This window comes from Pelophylax lessonae (assembly GCF_965119305.1).
Source record: "Pelophylax lessonae genome assembly, chromosome: 5".
Lineage (NCBI taxonomy): Eukaryota > Metazoa > Chordata > Amphibia > Anura > Ranidae > Pelophylax > Pelophylax lessonae.
The window spans coordinates 343,718,519-343,734,199 of NC_138772.1; the positions used below are offsets into that span (position 1 = coordinate 343,718,519).

At 47.6% G+C, this 15,681-nt stretch overlaps 1 protein-coding gene across 2 annotated transcripts in view; it reads left to right on the forward strand.

Moving 5' to 3' along the window:
* The window catches only part of KDM1B (lysine demethylase 1B), a 128,544-nt gene that overhangs the window by 62,448 nt on the left and 50,415 nt on the right, over window positions 1-15,681 (forward strand). For both annotated transcript variants that reach the window (XM_082258769.1, XM_082258768.1), the window contains exon 15: window positions 11,158-11,289. In XM_082258769.1, coding sequence (XP_082114895.1) covers window positions 11,158-11,289 — 132 coding nt within the window. The remainder of the gene's footprint in view (window positions 1-11,157; window positions 11,290-15,681) is intronic.

Genomic DNA, 15,681 nt, shown 5'->3' on the forward strand with positions numbered 1-15,681 from the left:
TTCTCACTGGTGAGGGGCAGCTCGCCTGAGTTATTTTGGCACCTTGGTCACTGCACTATGCACACTTTTTCCGCACCTGCCTCTTGGGACAGGCCTTTTGGCTTGCACCAGAGGAATTTTTTATTCCGGCTGGAAGGCCTGCCTTGGTTCCTCACATGGCACCATAGCACTTTCCCCACTTCCCCTCCCCCACTTTTTGTTTTGTTTGTCTCTTTTTCTTTGTAGTTTGTCACCTGCACTATCACCTTTGTCTTCTTTATTTTGCACGACTTGTAGGGTGTGGGTCCTCGGGCCCTACCTTAAGTCTTGGGAGGGGGTGGATATGGCCTTTTGGCTAAGTCCGCCCTCTCTCATGGGGTCTCCCTTCGGGGGAGCCCCACTTAGTACTCGGTGGGGGCTGTTTCGGCAGTCCCCCTGAAGAACGGGGTCGGTCTGGTTTCGGCCAGACAGACCATGAGTACCTTAATCCCTGTCAGGAGTCTTGCGCCCCGGGGGATCGAGGTTTGGGTCCTACCTCTTCGGAGGGAAGACCACTAGTTTCGCACACCCTGTGCACTTTTTGTGTTCTCACTTTGTGTGTGTGCACTTTTTTATGCACCGGGTGGAGTCTTTTGAGTGTGTTGCACACGCTACGGGCTAAAAAAAAAAAAAAAAAAAAAAAAAAAAAAAACATATGACTCTCTGTCTCCTCACTGTTGTATGTCTGTGCGATCAAGGTGCTAACTAAGCCAGGGAGATTCCTATCCTCGTGGCTATTCTGTCCAGTATCACAAGTTAAGTGTGTTTTATGGGGAATCTTAAAGTGCTTTGGAAGTGTATGCAGAGACTTGTCCATTGAAGGTCTCTTAGTCTTATCTCCCTGTGTACGGCTGCATGGAGAGGCCTCCATATTTGCCCTCTGTGTAGGCAAATTTTGCAAGCCGCTCTCCTGCCAGCTTGGGATCCATCTGACCAATTATTTCCATGTTAGGAATTACAGGACAGTCTTGAAGTCTCTCAGATGGTGGTAAGTGGTTGAGCATAGGGGCTGTACAAGCGGGATAGTTTGCAGGATCTATTGGTATAGATGGAGCTCAAGGCGAGCGCTGCTCACATTTCTAGAGCTGGACACGCCCCTCATTTTTTTGTACTCCGTCAGCACAAAGCCTTTTCACACGCCAGAAGGCGCCACAACAAAGAAAACAAGAGAACCCTGAGCATCAATCAGCCTCCATATGGAAAGGCCTGTGAGTCTAACATTGAGGTCTGGCTGCCACAAAGAATAGAGACTTTATCCCATCCAAAGCTCTACAAAGTTTCTAGGCTCAATGCCCTAGAACAGAACTTATTCAGATTCTGAGAACAAAAAAAGTTTTCTTTTTTTATAACACTCATAAGTCCTGGAGTCTTCCACCACATGTGTGTGAGAAACCTAAGTGAAGCATATACACCATACACAATCCTGCCAGGCATTAACTCATAATCGCCAAAATAATTAGAGCTCAAACAAGTTGTGTTATTCTAATGCAGGCATGTCTACCTATTCTCTTTTAAGCTTAAATATAGGAGGTATCGTATCTGTCTAAAATGCGGAATTGGTACAGACTTAAAGCGGTATTAAACTCAAAAAAACAAAATTGAAATCTATTGCAGCTTACCAGTTTTTAGATGTATTGACTCCATTCTTTTTCTTTTTTATTGGGGGGGCTTTTTTTCCCTTTATTTCACCTGGTGATTCCACCAAAGAATAAAATAAATTTACAGTGTTCTGCATAAATGAGTATGTTCTTTTTGGAAAGTAAGAGTTTAATCAATATCTCAATGAACACAGGAACAATTTTTGTTTAGCTCCATTACATGAAAGTAAGGTTAATAATATAACTTGGATTACAAAAGCTTCAGTTTTACTCAAATTAGTTGATGCAAAAACGAATACACCCCACAAAAAACTACTACAGCTAGTATATTCTATGACCTTCATGATTTGTAAGGACAGCACCAAGTCTTCTAAGTAAAGAATGAACAAGTTGGCGACATCATCTATCTTTTACCATTCTTCAAGAATGATCTCTTTTACAGCCTGGATGCTGGATGGAGAGGGATGCTCAACTTGTCTCTTCAGAATTTCCCATAGGTGTTCCATTGGGTTCAGATCAGGAGACCTATTTGGCCACTGAATCGCTTTCACTCTGTTCTTCTTCAGAGATGCAACAGTGGCCTTAGATGTGTGTTTAAAATCACTTTCATGTTGGAAAAGTGCACGACGACCAAGGACATGGAGTGATGGTATCATCTTATCTTTCAATATAGAGCAGTACATCTGAATTTTTGATACCATCAATGAAATGCAGCTCCCCGACACCAGCAACACTCATGCAGCCCTACAGAAGGACACTGCCACCACCATGTTTCACTGTAGGCACTATGCATTTTTCTTTGTACTCCTCACCTTTGCGACGCCATACAGTTTTGAAGCCATCAGTTCTAAAAACATTTATCTTGGTCCCATCACTCCAGAGTAAAGAGTCCCCAGTATTCTTCTTTATCAGCACGGGCCCTGGCAAACTCTAGGTGGGCTATTTTGTGCATGGGCTTTAGGAGATGCTTCCTTCGTAGACAACACCCATGCATACCATTGCTCTGCAATGTGCGCTGTATTGTGTCAATTGAAACAATCACCCCAGTTTGGCTTTTTCTACTTTGGATAACTGCAGTGAACTTGCAGGGTGATTTTTCTTTAACCCTTATCAAAAGACGCTTCTGTGGAGGTGTTACCTTCCATGGATAGCCTGGACATCTCTGTGAGATGGTTGCAGTTCCATCTTTGTAAATTGTTTTTATCACTTTTGCTACAGTAATGGGACTGATTAAAGTTTTGCTGATCTTCTTGTAGCCTTCACTTTTCTTGTGTAAAGAAAATTTGTTTTTTCAGGCCTTGTGACATTTCTCTTCCATGTGATACCATTGCTGACAGCATGAAATGGGAAGAGGTTTTCTTTAAGTAATCCCCTTTTATAATCAACTGTCTGCTGGAATGAATAATTGGACTCATCTGTAGTTGAAATAATATAATAGAATTCTTACTGTGCTAACCAACATATAAACAAAAACTGCCAGCACATCAACCGACATAGAGTTGTCCAAACAATTATACAATGAAAATGCACTTTTTTGTATAATCGCCTGTAGTTCTTGTTGATTATGATTTTTATGTATAAAATTCACCTTTGCTTACAAGACTTTCATTGGGGTGTATTCATTTTTGTAACATAGTCTTGAATTAATTTGTTAGGAAAAATACTTTTTTGTGTGTGCAAATTAACAAATCTTGGTTGCAATCAATGACCTGCATTTCTAGGAGTATTTTGTAGTATAGTGTCCCAAAGAAAATGTTGATTCTGAAAGGAAAGTAAAGGCTTTCTGACAAATCTGTTGGGGTGTACTCATTTATGCTGAGCACTGTAAATCTAGCATACACTAGTAGGTTTTTTTTGCATTTAAGGAGCTGCTGTTTCCGAGGTTAGTACAGCGATCTCTCCCGCTGTTCTATTGTGTTCTGCAAATGGAACAGCCCCCCTGCCAGAACCTTCTGGTCTGGATCTGGAGCTAAATGGCAGACCTTTTTTGGTCATGCCCCATCGACATGAACTGGCCAATGCCGCCCGACATTCAGCCGTGTGCACTAGGCATTAGAATACTGTTACTTCTTCTGGAGCCTACCTCTTAGATGTTTTTCTGTATTATTGCTTTTGTGTGGAGAACTTATACCATACATATCTAACATGACTTATAGCAGGCATCCCAACCTGCAAAAACGAATTTCAGAGAGGTGACACTCCGCGCCGCCGATGCGCCACCGCGCCCTTCCCGCGCCGCCGCCCCCCCCCCCCACTTATCTAACACAACTAGAGGATGATCAAATGAAATGGAATCAATATACCCAGGTTTACTTCTTTTGTGAGATATTAAAGGAACACTCTAACCACCATGACCACTTCAGTGATTTGAAGTGGTCATGGTGGTAGGAGTCAGAAACACTTCACATGCTGGGATATTTACAGTTATGTGCTGGGGGCTAGTTGCTCCCCTAGCACATATGACTTAGGCAGCCAGAAAATGTCATGTCCTTATTCATACATGTATGAACAAGGACATGACCTATTATGACAAAACGCATCTAGTTATTAAAGCGGAGTTCCACCCTGGAATTTTTTTTTTTTTTTTTAAATACCCCCGGGACAGTCAGGGCTAGTGCATTCCACAATGGCTAGCCTCTGATCTGTCCCGGGTTGCACTTACCTGTTAGGACAAATACTTACCTTGAAAAAGTCTTGTCCAACGCTGCCATCTCAGATGTGGGCAGCTTGAAGCCAGCGCGTCCTCTTCTGCGTCCTCTTCCGCCTTCTTCGGTCCCACGATGCCCTGCGCCGGCCCCGCCGTCAGTTCCGGGGCGCGCGCGTCATCCCCTTCTAAACAGCTTCTGGGCATGCCCAGAAGCTGTGGAGGGATGACGCGCGCGCCCCGGAAGTGACGGCGGGGCCGGCGCAGGGCATCGTGGGACCGAAGAAGGCGGAAGAGGGCCGGTGCAGGCGCAATGATTCCTGGGAGCGATGGCGTTCAGCTCCCAGGAATCATTGCAGAGCCAGGAAGTGACGACGGGCCGCGGCCGAGGAAGGAGGAAGAAGGAAGTAAGGTAAGTATATTTTCTTCGCTACGAGGTAAGTAAAAAAAAAATGCGATTAGCCACTTGTTTTTCAGGTGACCCGGAGCGAGAAGATGGAGGTAAGTATAAAATGAGGGTGGAACTCCACTTTAAAAAACATATTGCAACAATTTACACGCGCTAATGCACATACCTTTTCTACTTATTTTGCAGACTGCTGGTGGTTACTGCTGGTGGGTACTGCTGGTGCGGTTACTGCTGGCAGTTACTGCTGGTTGGTAATGCTGGCAGTTACTGCTGGCGGGTAATGCTGGCGGTTACTGCTGGTGGGTAATGCTGGCGGTTACTGCTGGTGGGTAGTGCTGGCAGGTAGTGCTGGTGGGTACTGCTGGTGGGTAATGCTGGTAGTTACTGCTGGCAGGTTCTTTTGGCGGTTACTGCTGGCTGGTAATGTTGCTGGTTTTAGCTGGCGGGTAATGCTGGTGGGTACTGCTGGCACTGCTGGCGGGTAATGCTGTTCATGCGGGTACTGCTGGAGGGCTCCTATCACAGGCGGAGTGCATTTCATATCACTCCGTCTGTGACAGAGCCGGAACTATACAGGAAGCAGCGGCTCTGTCACTGACTGCAGACATCCTAAGTCTCCCGCGGCAGCCAGGAGATCGCACGGCACTTGCGGGTGTCTGTGATCTGCTAGTCAAAGGCGGGAGACTCCCGCAAGTCGCGGGAGACTGACTTGGGAAGGCTGCTTATAGCTAAGTATGTTTCATGTTGTGCTCTACACAAAGTCAGTGATCTTTGATTGTTCTGTCGCCTACCAAAAATAAAAAGAATTGAAAAAAAAAGAAATACAGCCACTACATTGTGAAACGTTAAAGGAGGAAGTCCACCCTAACACTAAAATCGCTACCTCTATATTGATATGGATATGTTCTAGAATTCCCCCCCTCCCCCCCCCCCCCCAAAAAAAAAAACTGCCTTTCTCTTTCGTTCATTGACAGACACAGCTCCATATCTTCTTTGACCCGTGGGTTATGCTGCTCTGCCTAGGAGTAGGACACAAAAGTTAACAAAGCTTAACTACGCCTATGGGGCAGTTCCTAGGAGGTATACTCCCACTTCCTGCTCTAGGATCTCAGTTTTTTTCTGGCTAGTAAGGATTAAGGACCTAGCTCCTTGCCCGAATCTCTGGTTCTGGCATTTTTTTCTTTTTAATTGAATTTATTTCTTCTTTTATTATTTTCTGTTCCTGTGAGAACTACAATCAATTTGGTTCCTGTGAGAACTACAATCAGCTGCCAGACTGGATATCCTAGATCCTTACGGTCTTCCTAGTCTGGCCAGCGAGTGCGCGCAGGCCTCAGCTCTGCGCTAGGTCGGCCACGACATAGTCCCACTGGCGGGGACTGGCCTGCGAGTGAAATATCTCGCGAGGATGCACATGACCTGGTCGTGACCTGAGTCGCAGCGTACCTCTTGCCCGCAACACCCCCCATTCCAAGATGGGGAGGTGGTCTGCCCAGAGTGGTGCCCACCCGGTTCCATGGTGTGGTTAAGTAGTCTCCCCCTTCTCCCTTTATGGTACCTCGGGGTGGATGGTCCCTCCTTGGGATGGTCGGACTCCTGGGTTTCCTTCCATTCCCCCAGCCCCTCTAACAGTCACGGTGGTCTTTTGGCCCCAACCTACCTCCACCCCCCCCCCCTGGATGAGGTAGGAGCTGGCTTTGCCACTTGCTCCTGTAAGAGTGGGGGGAAAGTGTTTGTTGCAGACCGGACTTTGCGGATCGCACACGGGGGTCTTTGAGCAAGTTCCCGGGCCCCCTGGGGGTTAGTGTCGGGCAGGGATGTCCTCTTGGCTCCCTGCGGTGGTTATTGGGCTTGGGGTGAGCGGATGTCAGACCATCTGCGGGTCTGCGCCTCATGGGGCTGGATCAGGCCGAAAATTTAGCCCATGGCTTTGCGGCCTACTTGTAGCTGTCCGAGTGCCTGACCAAGCTGTCGGGGTGCCTGAGTGAGCTGATGATATAGTGGACAGTACTGCTGACGTATGCGCACCTCACGAGGCCGGATCGGGTCAAAAATTGAGGCTGCGGCTTTGCGGTCTGGCTGGGCTGTCCGAGTGCCTGGCCAGGCTATCAGAGTGCCTGGCCAGGCTGTCTGTGCTGCTAATATAGCGGACGGTGCTGCCGACGGACGCACGCTTCATGCTGACGAAGCTGGCTGTCCCGGCGACTGATCAAACTGTCTGAGTGACTGACCAAGCTGTCCGAGTGACTGACCAAGCTGTCCGAGTTGCTGAATAAGCTAACAGAGCTGCCGGTGGACTCGCAACTTACGTGGCCGAATCGGGCCCCAAACTTAGGCCGCGGCTTTGTGGCCCACTCACTGCCGGCTGTCCAAGCTGATGACTAGACTGTTTGGGCTGCTGACCGGGTTGATGGAGCAGTGGACGGGTGTCCGCCCCCCCCTTCCCCCCAGGTGGGTGGACATGCGGTCTTCCTGGCGCCCCCCTTGAACCGGGAGCGCCGTGTGGTCGCTGCATTTTTTAGTGAAGTGAAGCTTCGAGTTTCGATCATTCCTGCCGGAAAGGTTCTTTCCGTCCTACCTGCACTTATTCCCAGATCGCTTACAGAATCTCCATGGGTCAGTGTAAGACTTGTTATCTCAAGGAGTAATTGTCCCTGTTCCGATGTCAGAATGCTTTCAAGATCTCTATTCAAACCTATTTACAGTTCCCAAGGTGTGTCTAATTCTGGACCTAAAGGCACTGAACTGCTTTGTGTGGGTACAGAAGTTTCGAATGGAGTTCATTCGCACGATGGTAGCATCCCTACATCAGGGGGACTTTCTCACATCCATCGTCATCAAGCACGCTTACCTTCACATACCTATTTGTATCCCCCATCAGCGCTTCCTCTGCTTTGCCGTGGGCGAGGAGCATTATCAATTTGTGGTGTTACCCTTTTGTCTCGCCTCCGCTCCTTGTTTCTTGACAAAAGTTTTGGCCCAGGTGCTGGCATTACTGCGTTAGCAGAGGATCGCAATACTTGGGTACCTGGACGATCTGCTTTTGCGAGTCTTCAACTGCACTGTTGGCCAACTTGGAGATCACTCTGCAAACACTGAGGGTGTTCAGTTGGATTCTGAATCTTCAGAAGTTTGCTTTGGTTCCGTCCACGAGCTTGGAATATTTGAGACTGACTCTGGACTCGGCCTCGGCCAGAGTGTTTCTCCCGCTGGCAAAACTTCAGAAGTTGCTAGAGTAGATTCGGCTTCTGCTGTCCAGCAGACGGTCATCTTTTCGGACTTGCATGTGGGTGGTGGGCCTGATGTCTACCTTTTTGAGGCGGTTCCATTTGCACAGTTCTACACAAGATCTCTGCAAAAGGAGATTCTGGTGAAGTGGAAGAAGGATCCTTAGTGTCTGGACAATCTGATCATGTTGAGCCGGAGAACAAGGGGGTCCCTGGTTTGGTGGCTTCGCTCTCCGGAACTTCTTCACGGAAAATCCTTTCTTCCCCTGTACTGGACGGTTGTCACCACGGAAGGCCAGCCTATCCGGGTGGGGAGGCGTCCTCAGCACGGATTGTGCTCAAGGGGTTTGGACTCTGGAGGAGTCCAGGCTACCGATCAATGTATTGGAGCTCCAAGTGAGCAGACTTTGCCTGGATCATTGGACAGTTCGTCTCCAGGGATGTCCGGTACAGATTCAATCTGACAATGCCATGACCGTGGCCTATGTCAATCACCAAGGGGGCACAAGAAGTGTTCTGGTGGCTCGGGAAGTAGCCAGCATTCAAAAGTTGGCAGAACGGTTCGTTCCAGCCCTCTCTGCTGTACACATTCCAGGGGTGGAAAATTGGCAGGCAGACTATCTCAGTCGACAGGCGTTGGACCAAGGAGAATGGTCACTTCATCCAGAGTTGTTCAGTCAGTTGTGTCCTCGGTGGGGGGCTCCCGAGGTGGACCTGTTGGCTTCTCACCTCAACAGGAAAGTTCAGAGGTTTGTGGCACGGTCTCGGGACCCTCTAGCCGACGCCACAGATCCCCTAGTGGCCCCCTGGAGTCCTTATCGTCTGATATATGCCTTTCCTCCTGTCAAGCTTCTGCCGCAACTCCTGCGCAGGATCGAGGCAGAAAGAATTCCAGTCATTCTAGTGGCTCCAGACTGGCCTCGCCGGTGTTGGTACGCTGATCTGATACGGCTGGTCACTGATGTTCCTTGGGGACTCCCTCTCAGGGAAGATCTGCTGTCTCAAAGACCAATCTTCCATCCTGCTTTACAGTCGCTGGCTTTGATGGCCTAGCTGTAAAGACCGGTGCTGAAGGATAGAGGGTTGTCTGATTCGGTAAATCCTATGCTTTTATATATACTTCCAGGAAGATTTACCATCGTACTTGAAAAGACATACATTGCGTTGTGAGTCTCTTGGGGTTCCCCCTCGCTCCTTTTCGGTGACTCAGATCTTGGCTTTCCTCCAGCGGGGGGTTGAGCAACGTTTGGCCTTGAGTACCATCAAGGGCCAGGTCTCAGCCTTGGCGATTTTCTTTTAACATCTGCCAGCCTCACACTCCTTGGTGCGTACTTCTCTCCAGGGAGTGAGACATTTGGCTCCCCCCGATGCAGTCCCCATTGCCACCGCGGGACCTCAATTTGGTGTTGTAAGTTCTTCAGAAACCTCCCTTTGAAAATATTTGCGGGATTCTCCTGCTATCAGAATAGAGGTACTCACCGAGGCCGAAATGCCAAGAGCGGTTCGCTGTTGCGACTAAGCGCACTCCGCCCTTCTGGAGGTGATATAGAGGGTGGATGGCACAAAGAGGCACAAGCTACCAGCAGGCAGGGTAGAGCTTGCGTTGAGGTCCTGTAGAACTGGAGCAGAGACTGATCAGGATCCAGCAGAAGAAGAAAGTCCGGAGCAGGCTGAGGGTCAAACACAGGTAAGCAGACAATCCAGGACACAGGCTGAGTGTCAAGGCACTGGAGACAGGAGACAAGACTAGGTCACAAGCAGAAGGTCAAGGCACAGGAGACTGAAGGTGAATCCAGGTCGCAGGCAGAGGGTAAAACACAGGAGGCAAGAGCAAAGTCCGTAAAACAAGCCAATGTCGGGTCCAGGAGAAGAGCAGAGTAGGTCAGGGTCGATCCGGGTCACAGCAGATAAATGATCAAACAGGAAACAGGAACTCCGGTACAGGAAGCTGAAAGCAAACCAGCAATTCCTCTGAGCACTTGCTCAGCTTTTATAGGCAGCCAGGAAGTCATGTGAAAGTTATGTGGTGCGTGTCATGTGACGGCCAGTTTGCAGCTGAAGGTTTCTCTGACACCTGCTTACATTGTCCCCGAAGGTGTCCTTTTTGGTGGCTATTACTTCGGCCCGCGGGTTGTCTTAGCTGGCGGCACTGTCTTGCCATTCACCTTATCTACTTGTTCACAGGGATAAGGTGGTTCTTCCACCATGTCCACTTTACCTTCCAAAGGTCGTCTCCAATTTTCATCTGAATGAAGACATTTTGTTGCCTTCACTGTGTCCTAAGTCTAAGCATCCTAAGGAAGTTGCTTTGCATTCCCTGGATGTGGTTCAGGCAATCAGGGTGTACCTGGCAGCTACGGAGTCGTTTCGAAAGTCAGATTCACTGACCTGACGGATGGACCTTGCAATGGGCTGGCTGCTTCTGCTGCTACCATTTCCAGATGGATCAGGCAGACTGTGGTTCAGGCTTATTCTATTAAGGGTCAGGTTCCCCCTTTCCAGGTCAGGGCGCATCCTACTTGGGCGCTTAGTGCCTCCAGGCCTTCCGTCATCAGGCGTCAGTGGGGCAAGCGAGTACTTGGTTGTCTGTGCACACATTCACAAAGTTTTATAAAGTGGATGTGTTGGCATCTGCGGATGCTTCTTTTGGCCGCAAAGCTTTTGCAGGCTGCTATTTAGAGGATTTGTCCTCTTTGAGGGTGTTTTCTTCAGGTGAGCTCCAGTTGTTCTCAGTTGAGCTCCATGTTACCTGGATGGCCTTTGGGAAGTTTGTTTTCTGCTGTTGCCACCTCTCATGTTTGACACTGCTTCTGGATGTCCCTATGGTCATGAAGATGAAGAGCTGTGTCCATCAATCAACGAATGGGAAAATGGGATTTTTGACTTACCGTAAAATCCATTTCTCTAATGTTCATTGACGAACACAGCACCCGTCCCTCTTTGGAGTTGGGTTTTCTTCTTCTGACACTGCTTGTTACAAAACTGAATACCTATAGCAGGAAGTGGGAGTGTACCCCCAGGAACTGCCCCATAGGCATGCTCAAGCTTTTTTCTGCCTAGTGTCCTATTCTTGTAGGGGGCAGCATAACCCTACGGTCATGAAGATGAAGAGCTGTGTCCATCAATGAACATCAGAGAAATGGATTTTACGGTAAGTAAAAAATCCAATTTTTCTGTATATTTTTATTATATGCTATTAAGTGCTTTTCACTATAATAAAAATAACAATTTTTTTTTTTTTTTTTTTGCTTTTCTTTTCAGGTATCTGCTCGTTCATGGGATCACAATGAATTCTTTGCTCAGTTTGCTGGGGATCACACAATGATAACTGCTGGTTACTCTGCAGTAACAGAAAAATTGGCTGAAGGACTTGATATTCGACTTAGGTCACCTGTAAGTTCTAAAGAAAAACAAATACATGTATATAACAAGAATTTTAGCAAACTTTATTTAGGAGGACCTTTCCACTGTTAGGAAGATTACACCTGTAATTGGAGCCCAAAGCTTTAGCCCAATATCAGTGCAGATTTGTATGATTTAAGAAGGCTGCAACTGTTGCAGTATGTGAGGAGTATAAAGAACAAATTAGTTTAATGTTATGAAAATTAAGGTTCATGTCAGAGTTATGTTAGGTGTGAGGGATTTGGGCCAAAATTTGCAGGAAGGGCTTACAATTTTTTGCAGGTGTCTGAAGGTAATGGTCACTGCTGTGTAGCACTCTACACGAATTTCCCGAATCTCTAGCTTTTAATAGGGATTAGGAGACTGGTTCCATTTTTACAGCTATAATCGTTTAGAGAACTAAAAAGGAAAAGTTTAAATATTGCGCTAACCAAACAAAGAGCTGCCAGCACTGAACAACTGAAATACAGGTTGTAATAAAAAATGGATAAATATTAAGTGCAGCGCTAAATGTGATAAGTGAACTAAGAACATTCACAAAAAACATAGTGATAAATCATATAAACATATCACATAACAACAATGAAAGTCCCATAAAGTGTTATATAAAACACAGGCTTCACAGATAAGCTCCCAGATTCCTCCTTAAGGTGACCTTGGATGTTTTTTTTACGCTCACAGTGAGTGGAGAGGAGGAAGGGTGAATCCCTCATTCACCATATCACTTGAAAAAGCCAAAAGAAAGGGCACATAGTGTAAAACAACTTAAAAGGAAATTTATTAAAAAGCAGGTGTGCACTTACAGACATCCAAAGGTAAACCAGCAATACAGTCAAGACAAGCGGTCTACAGGGAGATTCTGATGCGTTTCATCTTAGTAGACCTTCTCAAAGGATATTAAATATTCTTTGAGAAGATCTACTAAGATGAAACGCGTCAGATTTTCCCTGTAGACCGCTTGTCTTGACTGTATTGCTGGTTTACCTTTGGATGTCCGTAAGTGCACACCTGCTTTTTAATACATTTCCTTTTATCACATTTAGCGCTGCACTTAATATTTATCTATTATCGTTCAGAGAAAAGATGCTGCATGTATGAAACCCTGCGCAATGATATACTGCCAAGGCACTTTCCAGTGGGGTTCCATACAGATCCAGGGCATTTGACCCCAGCATGGGGGATCTAGTCCCTGAAGGCCCTCTGGGCAGAGCTTGCTTTGACGGGTGAAGATTGCCCCCCCCCCTCCCTCGCCCTCCTGTGGCTTGATTGGTGAGTGCCCCTGGTAGCCCTGCTGGTGCCCCTAAGTAGCTAGTGCCTCACCCCCCTCTCTTGGGAGGCTATGTTGGGAAAGTTCCCTATATGGTAGTGTGCTGCTTAGCTTGTTCTCTACTCCCTCATTGCCTCTGAAGTTGAGGGGGAGGTATGTAATGATGGCAGCTATATTGCCTCCTTGTACAATGCTTGTACTAAGGCGATGGAGAAGATAGCAGCAGCAGTAAAGGCAATGGTACATCCCTAGCTTGTCATGATGTAAAAACATAGCAGCACCACTCAAAAGCAAGTCACGGGACCGAGGGTTGGTGGTGGGGAGGGTATGGGTAGTATCTCCTAGGGTAACCAGCGCACTGTTCATGGCTGACCAGAAGCACAAGGCTAGCACAGTCCCAATTATTGTGGTGTCAGCACAGCAGGCCATATGTCTCACAGTCAGCAGAGAAGAGGGAACACTGGGAGATGTGGTCCCATATGTCTTCTTTAGGTAGGAAGGAACCTGAACGTTGACCCCCCCCCCCCCCCTTCTTGGAAGTTGCAGACAATTGCCACCAGATTAACATGCTGTGGAAGAGTCCTAGATCACCTTTGGGTTCAAGGACCTGGTCTCCACTGGCGAGGGTGTTGCCGATCTATATTCTAGAGTGGCAGGCATTCCACTTGCTCTCCTGTATTGCTCAACACAGCAGCAAGGTCTCCCTATAAGAGTTCAATCTCCAAGATGTCTTTGAGTGAGTGGGCCCTTCACCCGGAGATGTTGCTAGGTCTGATCTCCCATCCTTCTGTGGCTGGCTTTAATAGCATGGGTATGGAAGCTAGAGTCTTGAGAGAGAGGGGAGTTTCTGATTTTGTTATTCCTACTTCTTAAAAGTCAGGAAGGTTTCCTCAAAGAAGATATACCACAAACCTAGAAATCATATTTCACTCGGTGAGACTAACACATTTCCTACTTGCAAGTATGTTGTAGGTCGTATCTTGGATTTTTTCCTTACAGGGGTTGATGTTCAAATATTGTCGGGATCCACCCAGCTGACTGACTGACACTTGGCTCCGCCTCTAAGCACGCAGTTGGGAGCCAGAACCAGCTGTGCCCAACTTCTCTCCTGCCCGATGCTTGTGTGTGTGCTGGAGGAGCAGAGTGGAGGGCAGTGGCTGACAGTCACTGCTCTCTGCTCAGAGCAAACCAGGACCCGAGCAATCAACAGTTATGTAATTACTCTGGCTTAGAGCAAACGTGGGACAGGTGCAGCATCAGACCGATGTTGCAGGATAAATGTGAGTTTTTTTTTTTTTTTTTTAACAAACCTATACTTCTCATTTAGGAAAACCAAGAGAGGAAAAGGGTGATTCTAAATGCACTGAACTGGCCCAGAAGAATCTGGTACACAGACATACTCTAGCAGATTCCTGACCTTTCCCCAACAGGCCAGATCTGCTATCTCAAGGCCCTCTATTCCATCCTGCTTTACAGTCTCTGCTTTTAACAGCATGGCTTAAAAGAAAGAGGGGTCGCTTAGTCTGTCATATTGAAACCAATATTTGTGAATGTTATAGTGTGTCAGACGGTTACTGAATGGGTGAAGTTACTAAAAGGTAACTTGGAAGCTGAGCAGCTAACCTCAGCGGTGCTGGAACTAATGGACCAGATGGTTCAAGCCCTGGTGTTCATGTGTGATGCGTCCCTGGATGCGGCTCCCCTAGTAGCCAGAGTGTTGGCAGTGGGAATTGCGATTAGACACATGGTGTGGTTAAAAAGCTGGTCTGCAGACTAGGCTTCCAAAAAGGCTTTGACAGATCTTCGCTTTATGGGGGAGAGGTTGTTTGGCTTCTCTCTGGATGAGTTGATCAATAGTACTCTTCTCCCTCAGTCCACTAAGGGCAAGGCGCCACGTCATAGACGGGGGCCTTCCTTCACTGCTCATAAGCGGGTTTTTCGTACCTCCGGGTCGCAAGAAAAAAGAAAGCCACTCAGGTCTTCTGGGAGTTCTGAGAAGCCATGGTCAGGTAAATCAAAGACCGGCCAGTCCAGATCTGCAGACAAATCCTCGTCTGCATGAAGGGGCGCCCTAACCCGCTTCTGCGGTGGGGGGACATCTTTGCTTCTTTGCCGAACCTTGGACTTCCTTGATTCAGGACAAATGGGTTTACGAAATGATCCGATCAGGGTACAAGATCGAATTCTGGGCTCGTCCGTTGGACAGATTCTTCCCGTCCAATCTGCGCCTATCTCCAGACCGGTTAAGGAATCTACGGGAGGCAGTACAAGATCTGCAGTCGCAAGGGGTGATTGTACCAGTTCCTTTTCAGGAACGCTTCAAAGGTTAAATTCAGACCTGTTTACTGTGCCCATAAAAGAGGGCAAAAAGCGTAGAGTTCTGTATCTCAACGCTCTGAACCGCTTTGTGCAGGTTCAGAGGTTTTGCATGGAATCTATTTGAACAGTAGTGGCGTCACTACACCAGGGAGATTTCGTGGCCTCCATGGATATCACGGACGCATATCTACACATCCCTATCTACGCTGGACACCAGCAGTTTCTTCGCTTTGCCGTAGCAGAAGACCATTATCAATTTGTGGCGTTACCCTTTGGTCTCGCCTCCGCTCCCAAGGTGTTTACCAAAGTACTGGCCCCGGTGTTGGCATTGTTGCGCCAACAGGGGGTTGCTGTACTGGGGTTTTTGGACGATCTCCTATTGAGAGCAGACTCCCATTCAGCCCTGATGAGCGACCTGACGATCACTGTCAGCTCACTGCAGGAGTTTGGGTGGAACATCAATTTCAAGAAATCCACATTGATACCTTCCTTGAGACTGGATTATCTGGGCCTGACTCTGGATTCAGCTTTGGCGAGGGTCTTTCTTCTCCCGGACAAGCTGCAGAGGTTGCAAGGGGGCGATCCGGTTGTTGTTGGCAAACAATCTGTCCTCTCTCCGAACTTGCATTGCGGGCCTTGGGTCTGATGGTATCAACCTTTGAAGTGGTTTTGTTTGCTCTGTTCCATACCAGACCTTTGCAAAGGGAGATTCTTGTCAAATGGAACAAGGATCCAAAGTCCTTGGACACTTTAATTCGGTTGAGCCACAACACGAGATCTACTCTGTTATGGTGGCT